This window comes from Brassica oleracea, chromosome C4, assembly GCF_000695525.1.
Source record: "Brassica oleracea var. oleracea cultivar TO1000 chromosome C4, BOL, whole genome shotgun sequence".
Classification (NCBI taxonomy): Eukaryota; Viridiplantae; Streptophyta; class Magnoliopsida; order Brassicales; family Brassicaceae; genus Brassica; species Brassica oleracea.
Window position 1 is genome coordinate 37,408,607 of NC_027751.1, and position 11,123 is coordinate 37,419,729.

At 36.7% G+C, this 11,123-nt stretch overlaps 1 protein-coding gene across 1 annotated transcript; it reads left to right on the plus strand.

Annotated features, from left to right (window-relative positions):
- The first annotated feature begins 6,855 nt into the window (after positions 1-6,855).
- Positions 6,856-9,473, plus strand: LOC106337639 (receptor-like protein 12). The gene has a single exon (XM_013776760.1). The coding sequence runs from the start codon at positions 7,042-7,044 to the stop codon at positions 9,283-9,285; it is 2,244 nt and encodes a 747-aa protein (XP_013632214.1). The 5' UTR covers positions 6,856-7,041; the 3' UTR covers positions 9,286-9,473.
- The last annotated feature ends 1,650 nt before the right edge of the window (positions 9,474-11,123 follow it).

Here is an 11,123-nt window from a genome sequence, read left to right on the forward strand (position 1 = left end):
AGGATCTTCAGAAGGTGAGGCTTTCAAACTTCTCTGCAGCAGTCCACTTCTCTCTCGGCTTAAGAACTTCAATCTTTTCATCATCAAGTATCACAGGAGGACTCCAACCAGTCTCAACTATACTCCAACAATCTTCATCAAGACCACTGATGAAGGCTTGCATACAGACCTTCCAATATCCATAATTAGATGAATCAAGCCTCGGTGGCTTTGTCATGGACGTACCTTCTTGATATACCTCCATCGAGACGGGTTTCCAAACTCTGTCGTACTTCCTGACGCAGTCTCTGTCACTCGCCCTGATGTACTCGAAACTAGTCGTTAACTCTATCGAGCCCTGCTCTGATACCACTTGTTAGTGCGGATGAGTCAGAGATATATAGCAGTAAGTAAATGACACATAGAGTTTGTTAACGAGGTTCGTTTCCTACTCCTCATGACCTTGTCCAATATTCGAATTCACTAGAATGAGAAAGCAAATTACAACCAATTCGCAAACGCGTAATACAAGCACAACCCTTTTGAATCGCCGCTCTCTTCTATAACATGAACTCTTCAAGGTTAACCAACCTTGAGCTAAACTCCTTCTGAGTCTAGGCTTCAACCTCCAAGTCTCTGAAGGTACGTCAACAAGTACTTCATCCAAGTACGTCACCGAGTACGTCAGAACTTAACGCACACCAAGGATACCAACGAGCACGCCAACACCAACGTCACAACACCAAGTACAACGGAACACTCCGTCAGACACTCAACAAGAACACAATGAAACTTAAAAATGAAACTTTCTCTCACTTTAATCTCTGGGTCCTTTTTCTCATAAGGGCACGTCCCTCCTTATATATAAACCGTAGACTTGCTCTCTAAGTTCATTAAATGCACCTTAATAAACTTTCATTCCCATATAAGGAAACTTCTTATTCCTCTCCAAGTAACACTTCTTCTCCAAGCAAAACCTCTTTGCTTAATGTAAAACGTCATTTTTCTTCAACAAGATATTCTCTTTCCTTTTCCAATCTCCACTTACACACGCAATCACCTTAGACAATATCCTTGTAAGCAACTTCTCCACTCGACGTCTTGCCGTACGTCTTGACATACGTCTTGACACACCTTCTGATGTACTTCACGAACTACATCAGAACCTCTCTGGAAATATCATCTACAAGGAAGGTCAAGGAGAGCTTTGGAATGACACAGAAGGTTTGCAGTTACAAGCTTGAAGAATAAAGGAAGAAGAAGTCTTTGTACTTCAAGAGTATAAATAACTGTTGTGCATTGCTTAGAGGGGTATCGATGATTAAAATAGTGAATCCGTAGCGATGTGCTAGGTACTACTCAGTTGATAGAGTGGTTGAGGTACTCAGGTGTTCCTCCTTTGTTGTAATCCTCGTATTGATCATCAATATACAGTGTTATTCAGTAGATCTGATCCTTGATCTTATCAATGTGATATGCACAGGTTTTTTAATTATTACAGATTGATAGAGCATTTGATTTCTATACATGGCACTCCAGAATATTGATCTCTGTTCAGGCGATTCTGTAATGATTCTTGTTTTCACTCTGGTGGGGTTTCTATTTGACAGGAAGAAGCTGTACCACTCTGTTTATTTACTTGTGTTTTCTTTTTGGTTAAGCTGGTATATCTGGTATATTTCATTAACCAGTTTGTTGGTATAATTAAACTATAATGACTGGTTAGGAATGGGCATAAAATCTATAACCCGAAATCCGAACCGAACCCGAACCAAAAAACCTGATTCGTACCCGGTCCGAAATGTAAAACTACCCGAATGGGTGTGGTACAAAACATATCTGAACCCAAGTATTATTAACCGAACCCGAACGGGTAACCCGAAAAAACAAAAAAAAGTCAAAAAAATCCAAAAAGATATCCAAAGAAACCGATCCGAATGTCCAAACTAATTTACAATATAATTATATGAAACATGAATATATACTTCAAATATTCAATTTCATATTTTTTTTTTTAATATGGTATCTGCAAGTATTTAAAATTTAAATAACTACCTTAAATACTTAATTATATATAAGTAAGTATATAATTCTTATTTTTTGCTTTAAAATTTTAGATTTTATTTCGGGTATAGCCGAACCGATATGATATAAGCCGAATCGGAATGATATATGATTACTTTATACGTTCTATGATGTGATACAAAATCGACCCAAATCCGATGTGTTATATCCGAACCCGACCCGTACTTGCAAATTTACTAGAATGAGATCTAGGAGGTGTTACAAAAGAGAACCGAAATCTAAAAAACCCGACCGAACGCCTACCCGAACGTCCTATGACTGGTCATGCGACCACTTTAGATAATTAATGAAAAACATAAAATTTATCTTATTCCTTTGTTGAAGAGATCAGAGAAGCAGAGGCTTTGCCTTCGTTGAACGGTCTAAAAAATGCGGTGTGGGATGTGAAGGCGCCGCCAAAGATTAAAACATTCATGTGGAGAGTGATTAGCAATGCCATCCCTGCAGGAGAGCTTCTAGTGAAGAGAGGGATTAGAATGGATCCCTGTTGACAAGCTTGTGGGGATCAAAATGAGTCCATAAATCACATCTTTTTCACATTTTCAATCGCTAGACAGGTATGGGCTCATGCTTATGTTCACTATCCGGAGAATGGGTTTGATCCTAATTCCCATTATGCAAATGTTCATTACCTGTTAATGTGTATGGCTGATAAGAAGATCCTGAAAGCAGTCATCAATGCCATTCCGCGGTTGATGTGGTTCTTATGGAAGAACAGGAACAATGGGCTCTTTGAAGGAAGGAAGGTTATCCTAACGGAGTTGGTTGAGAAGACGTTTGTGGAGGCTGAGTTGTGGTCTGGCTCATATGCATGAACGGAGTTTGGAAGAAGAAGATAGGGTGAATGAGTTGACAAAGTCCAAAGTCTGGACACCACCACCGAGAGGATGGGTTAAGTGCAATATTGAAGTTGATTGAGACAGAAATGGCCAAATTGGAGGTGGATCATGGGTTCTTAGGGATGACAGGGGAAGGGTTGTTCTGCATAGTAGAAGGGCCTTCAGTCATATTCAAAATCTCCATGAAGCGAAATTAGAGACGTTACTTTGGTCAATTCAGAGCATCAAGGCACATCGTTATTACAGAGTCATATTTGCGGTGGATGATTGCACGTTGACGAAGATGATATTGAGACCTAAAGCTTGGCCGAATTTTAAAGGGCAATCTTCATCTATTTTGGAGGAGTTAGCAAAGATAGAATGGTGGAGGCTAGTAAAAGAAGATCGATCAACGAACAGAGGAGCCTTCCTCATAGCTCAAAGTGTGACTAAAGGAGGCCATTGTCACTCTTATGTGGCCACTGGCCGCCTAATTGGTTGCTCACCTATTTAAGAACCGGTTCTTAGCTTTTTTGTTAAAAGTTAAGAGCGAGTTCTTATATTCCACTAAGAACCTCACCCTGAGAACCTCCATTAAACATGCTCTTAGTGACTGTGGTAGGTTGTCAGTCGTGCTAATGTCTGGTGGCTCAAAGTGTATCTGTTAAAGGGCCGTAGTTTAGCTATCTAGTTGGTTGATTAGTAGTACAGTAGAACATCTATAAATTAATACTCAATAAATTAATAATCTCCATAAATTAATAAATTTCGCCGGTCCCAACTTGGGCCGGTTCAAAATTTGACACAAATCGATAAAAGAATAAGATAATAATCATTTAGAAAATTCTATGTAAATATGGTCCCATTAAAATTATAAATTAATAATTTATATGTATACATATTTTGTATAAGTAAGAATTTATTATTATATTATTTATTTTATATTCACAATGGAATTATCTTTATATTTTCTTAACACTTAATATGTTTTTGATGAGATTTAGTAATATCTAAAATCACATTTAATTTCTATGCAATATATATTGTGTGCACCAAATAATATAATAAAACTAGGATAAGACATGCGCCTTGCGCAGGGTGAGTTTATTTGTATATATTATCGATAATTTCTTTTATATATTTGATTATTTTATTTATACATATACAATTTTTTGTTGTTATTATATTGTTTCTTTCCGATTGATCGGATCAATTTTTATTAAAAATTATGGAACAAAACTATAATTAATATATTATGGGTTGATCGGATTGGATATTAAACAAATTATGACATAAAACCTTATTTTTTCCATTGAACACATTCTTGAAAAAAGTGAACAGTATTGTTTCCACAGTTGAATTATTTTGACTTTTACCTTCCATATGGTTTTGAAGGCTTTCAAATCAACCATCGAATTGATACATGTCATTTTAATGTTTTTAGTCGTATATTTAAGGAAAACTTACATTTTTGTAATTTAAAGTCGTTTAAAAAATTCAAAATATAACTTATAAGAAAAAATATAACATATAAGAAAAATATAACATATAAGGTGTCTTCATTTCTGTATTTTAAAGTCGTTTAAAAAAAATATAACATATAAGGTTTTCTCATTTTTGTAATTTAAAGTCATTTAAAAAAATTCAAAATATAACATATAAGAAAAAATCTAATTTTTTTTATCATATGGTTAATGTGATTGTTTAATTTTTTTTTAATAATATAAAATTAAACAAAAATGAAAAAAGATGCAAAAATTGTTATCAAATCTTTATTATTCATAATCATTAATTGTCATATATATGTAAATCATATTAGGTAATTCCGTAGCTTTTATTTAAGGAAATAATACACACTTCTTATATTTTAGGTTAATATAATGTTCTCTAGTGTTATATAATTTTGGAAAAACGCGACAACGTTAGATTAAACTATAGTTTATATTAGGTGCTCTAGAATTCTTAGAAAAAAAATTTAGAAGGCATTTAGATGTGCCACATAAGCAAAGAGACTTTTTTAATTAATAAAAAATTGAGGTTACATCTTTTCAAATGCTTCTCAATTAATATATAGGGGATTAATATAAATGCCAAATTTCAAAAAATAACAATTAATGTCTATACACTAAAGTCAAATATTTTTCTTATCTTAGAATAAATATATCTTAAAATAAGAAATCCAAATAAGGAAATTTTTTGTAAATTAGTATCTCTATAAATTAATAAAATTTCAAAGTTCCAACATTATTAATTTAGAAGTTCTAGTGTATATGTATTGTGATCTTGAACTCTCTCGGGAGTAATATATTTTAACAGATGACAAAAAAAAATCTTATTCCTTTAACTCTCTCTCTCTCCATCGTCATCATCATTAATCGTTACCATCATCAAATCTTTGTTTTTAAGGATGATTCTTCTTTGTTATTCATTTGTAATCATCAAATCTGGTTTTTGAGCAAGGGTGCCATAGTTTTTGTATAGAGCTGGGCAAAAATATCTGAATCCAAAAAAACTAATCAAATTCCAAAAATAATACCGAACAAGAATCCAAATTGGTTAAATATCTGACCAAATCAAACTTTGATATCTACAGAACCGGAAGTTAATCTGATCTAAACTGAAATATTTTGGATATGCAAATATATCCAAACAGAATTATATACTTTAATAAAATATTTTTTCTGCGGCGTCCGTACCTTCTTCTCCGGTAATGGACCGTCGGCTTTTGACTCCGCGTCACACTTTCCTTCGTGTTGACGGCGGCTTATCATCGGGATCTTCCCGATTATATTCGATCTATGGTTTGTGTGTCTCATCCGTCCGATTGACTCTCTTTCCTCCATCCTTCTGTTGTTCTCTTTCCATTCCTCTGAAGAGGTTGTTTCATCTTCGAGCTCTTCTTTATCATTAAAGATGTCAGATGTTCTTTTAGGAAAGACAAAGGTTGGGAGATTGATTGATGTCGATTGTGCTCTTCTCGGAACCGTAGATCCGGTCGTCGTTTAGGGTTTTCTCTCCGTCGACGGTGGAGCTCCCTCTCGCCTCCTCTCTGCTACCGGTGGACGAAGTGGCCATCTCTTGACGCGTGTACATGCATCGCCGGGCGAACGTACGCGTTGTGGATGACGCGTCACTCTCTTCCTCGACGGTTTTGTTCTATGGGCCTGACGGACCTTTAGTTATTGTGTAAAGTTTGCCTTTTCTTTGGACCGTGTGCTTGTAGTGTGTTGGGCTCTGTCCATCTGGACATTGGCCCATTAATAAGCTTTCAGAGGAAAAAAAAAAAAAAAAAAAAAAAACTTACTGAACATGCATTATAGAGTAAAACCGTGGGATAAAAAATTGTAATTAATCTAAGTTCATCTATTTTTTATCAGTCAGGTGAAAGAAGAAGGAAATTTTTTTATTCCATTACTAGCTGGAAATAATCATTACGATTTTTGTCTCTTCCTAAATTGTGGTAATATTTTCCCTCTTCTTTTAGCAAGAGAAAACTGGAATGACTCATAAATTGAATACTTTTGTTTACTCCATTACCACGAGCTTTTTATTTCTCTTTCCTCCAATTACTCTGTATTTCTCTAATTTTGTTACTCCAATATTTTATTAGTCGCACCAAACATGAGTTAAAAGATAATTATAGGATTCATAAACTTTTGTCAGTCTTGAAACTTTAAAACCAAGAGATCAAAGCTGATTTAACTTAGTGACGCAGAAGACTCCCCTTTTGAATAGTAGACGGTTGCCAAGAAAAGTCGGTTGCCAAATTTCTCCAGATAGAATTGTGGTATCCACTTTTCTATTTATGTATTGACCATTGACTTCTACACGCAATTAATTATAGATTGTGAGCCACACAGCGGAAACTTCCACAATTTAAGAGGCGAGTCAAGCAACGTAACTTTAACTCTTATCATCGTTATACATTATACTCTATATATTATCAAGTTGTTTTGGCTGAAAAACCAGATCATACATACCAAAGTTCCTTCTTCAATATCTTGTTTTATTTCGAAGTCTTTATTTTGCAAAATGGAGAACCCGTGTTTCCCATGTTTCTTCCATCTCCTTTTTCTTGTCTTGTCTCTTTGTCTCCAGCTTCTTTGTCAACATTCTTGTTTCTCTTCCATTTTCTCGTCCGGACCAAATTGAGATCCTTATGGCTTTTAAGAACGAATTTCCAATCCTCAAATGCCACTTCAAAAAGTTTCCTTCCTCAAGACAAAAGACAAAATCTTGGACCAGCAAAGACATTAGATTCTTTGATGGGGTTGTATTTGATAACGAGACTGGTGTAGTGACAAAACTAGACCTACATGGTGCATGTCTCAGTGGCAGTCTCAGTGCTAATAGTAGCCTTTTCAGATTCCACCACCTCAGGTACCTCGATCTCTCTCACAACTACTTTGACTCGTTTTCATTCCTCCCCGAACTTGGCAAACTCACAAACTTAGATGTCTTGGATCTTTCTAATATGGGCTTAGCCGGTGAAATTCCATCCTCAGTCAGTACCCTAAACGGTTTAAAGGATTTGTTCCTTTCAGATAACGAGCTTATCGGTAGTTTTTCCCCGGTATACAATCTAACAAGACTCTCTTCCTTTAATCTTTCCAGTAATCTCTTTTCTGGAAACGTTCCTTGTTCTCTACTCACCATGCCTTTCCTGTCAACTCTTGATTTGAGCCAAAACCATCTCATCGACTCTCTTGATAGTATGAATTGCTCTTCATCATCTAATCTTGAAACTTTATACCTTAGCCATAACCGTCTCAGTGGTCGAGCCCTAGAGCCTCTCTCAAAATTATCTAACCTCAAGCAACTCTACCTATCTTTTCAGAACACAACCGACCCATTTAATGTCGTCTCGTTGGGCTTCAAGTCTTTAGAGATTTTGTATCTTTCCGGAACTGCTATATCAAGGCTTGATACCGGATCACCAAATTTGAAGGAACTATACTTGGACAACTGCAGCATCAACGAGTTCCCCACATTTATTAAAAGCCTACGGAAGCTGCGTTATTTGGAAATTTTAAACAACAGACTCAAAGGAGAAGTGCCTAAATGGTTATGGGATATGCCTTCTTTGAATGCATTATTAATGTCTCACAACTCTCTTGATAGCTTTGAAGGCTCGCCAAAAATGCTTCTCAATTCGTCGCTTAGAGCGTTAGATCTGAGGTCAAATGCTTTTCGAGGATCTCTTCCTATAATTTCACCGAGATTGAGTTACATGCTTGCATCAAATAATAGTTTTACAGGAGATATACCTCTTTCATTGTGTAATCAAAGCTACCTAAGTGTCCTTGATCTATCACACAACAACTTCACTGGTTCAATTCCCCGATGCTTGAGTAAATCAGTATTTGATTTGGACCTCCGAAACAACAATTTTATTGGGAGACTTCCAGACATATTCGACAAAGGTTGCTCACTAAAATCACTTGACGTTAGCCACAATCAAATAACTGGGAAGCTTCCAAGGTCTCTTATAAATTGTACCCACCTAGAGTATCTAAACGTGGAGGGTAATAGAATCGCTGACACCTATCCGTTTTGGCTGAAAGAACTACCAAAGTTACAAGTCATTGTACTACGATCAAATATGTTCCATGGTCCTATATATTCCCCTCATCATCCTCTATCATTTTCACAACTGCGGATAGTTGACATATCGTGTAACAAATTCACCGGAAGACTACCACAAGATTATTTTGTCAATTGGAGTAAACTTTTGCTCGGTATTCATCAAGAGGAAAGAGAGTCGATGTACATGGGAAATAATTACCATTATGGTTATAACTTATATGTTTATTACCCTTCCATGTATTTGAGAAACAAAGGAATAAACATGGAGCTGAAAAAGATTTTTGTGGCCTACACAGCCATTGATTTCTCAGAAAACAAACTTGGAGGACAGATTCCAGAATCCATAGGCCTTTTGAAGTCTCTTATTGTACTCAACCTGTCCAACAATGATTTTACTGGTCATATTCCATCCTCTTGGGCTAATCTCACAAGGCTCGAGTCGCTAGACCTATCTCGGAACCAACTCTCTGGAAAAATCCCGCAGGAGCTAGCAACCCTCTCGTTCTTGGAGTACATTAACATATCACATAATAAACTCACGGGCCCAATACCACAAGGCACACAGATCGGAGGACAGCCCAGATCATCTTTTGAAGGGAATCTCAATCTTTGTGGTCTTCCTCTGAAGAGTTGCTTCGGGGACAAGATACCATCAACACCAGAGGCAGAAGAGCCAAGACCTCAAAAGCAAGAACAAGTGTTGAACTGGAAAGCAGCGGCAATGGGATACGGACCTGGAATCTTGTTTGGACTGGCGATTGGACAAATCCTTTATTCGTACAAACCGGTGTTGTTCTACAAGTTGTTTCGCATTTGAAATGAAGTTTTTTTTTTTTTAATTTAGTTTTGTAGAATTAAGTGGTAAGCTTTTTGTAACACTTCCAACTTAGATATGTATTTGTGTGTTTATAAAAAAAGATATGTGTGAGTGATCATGAAATGAATACTATGAAAGTAAGCTGTAAGTAGGTTTTTCTTTTCTTTTTTCCTGTTTCATTGTTAGTTTACTCATGTGTTGATCATTCACAAACATGAAAACAAAGGGGGTATACTCTGTTCTTCTACAAAGAGTCAAAGACTGTCTACTCTCTGTTCTTCTACAAAGAGTCAAAGACTGTCTACTCTCTTATTAAGGGTTTTGGTAGCCGTTCCGACAAAGATGTATGTGTATGAGTGATATCGATAAGTTATCATGTAATAAAATAAATTTAAATCATTCATCCGTAATTAAAAAAAATTGATACTCTAATTTCCTTGCACAGACATGAAAACAGAGGAGGTCTACTCTGTTCTTCTTCAAAGAATATTTTATTCGCCTGAGCACGTGAGAGTCACATTGTTGGCAGCTGCGTTCTCACACAGCTTCACGGTGGAGGAATAGGGTCGATCAAGGGAAGAGATTGAACTGTCTTGTCTTTAAATTCCAAGGAGACAACCTGAGTTAAAAGCGGAATGAAACAGGAGTTCACCAAGAATCCTCAGAAGAGGCAAAATCAAGCCTAGAAGATGATTACAAATGAAGAAGAATCATCATGAAGAACACCGATTTGATTATGATGGATGATGGATGATGGAAGGTTGATGATGAATGATGATGCTCCACGACAGAGAAAAAAATATTAAAGAGGAATCAGGTTTAGTTTTTGATTGAATATTCCTAAATGGCTAATACCTTACGTATGTGGCGAGAAAGATAACTAAACCATTTGGAGTTGCTTGAAGATTCCACCATCCTCAACTTGATAATGGACATGTAATTCCGGATGAGTCAGTGTTGATATGCATTGAATCTGGATGTTACATCTAGGCGATAAATGTTACATCTAGGCGATAGATGTTACATCACGTACATCATACCGACTCGGTTGCATCAAGAGCGTTGCATCAAGTTATTATGGATGTTACATCTGATCGTGGGCTTAAGCCCATGAGTCCGTTTAGTCTAGGGTTTTAGATGCAAGATGTTACTATATATATCTTGTATTCGAAGTAACCCTGAACTTGCACTCCGTAAGCTCAATATCGTCTCTCTCTTTGCCCGTGGATGTAGCCCTAGGGGTGAACCACGTTAAATATCCGTGTCGTAGTTACATCGCTTTTATTCATCTGTTTCCGCATCTGTTCTTTCTCACAATTGTTACAACAAACTGGTATCAGAGCTTCGGGTTGTGATCTAGTGAGAAGATGTCTGGAATAAGAGCGAAGATCGACAAGTTTGATGGGAGAAATAGCTTCAGTCTTTGGCAGATTAAGATGCAGGCGTTGTTGAAGCAACAAAGCATCTGGGGACCATTGTCAGAGAAGAAATCTGAAGCAGCTGATTTGGAGACTCTAGAAGAGAAGGCGTTCTCAACAATTTTGTTGTGTCTAGCAGACGAGATCATCATTGAAGTGTCGGATGAGAAAACTGCTGCTAGTTTGTGGCAGAAGTTGGAGAGTTTGTACATGACAAAATCTCTAACGAACAAGCTACTTCTGAAGCAACGCCTCTTTGCCTTGCCTATGCAAGAAGGTATTGAGCTTCGCGACCATCTTGACAAGTTAAATTCGATATTACTGGAGCTGCGTAACATCGATGTTAAGGTGGAGGATGAAGACGCTGCTCTAATCCTGTTGGTATCTTTGCCGAACTCTTTCGAGAACTTCGTGCAATCG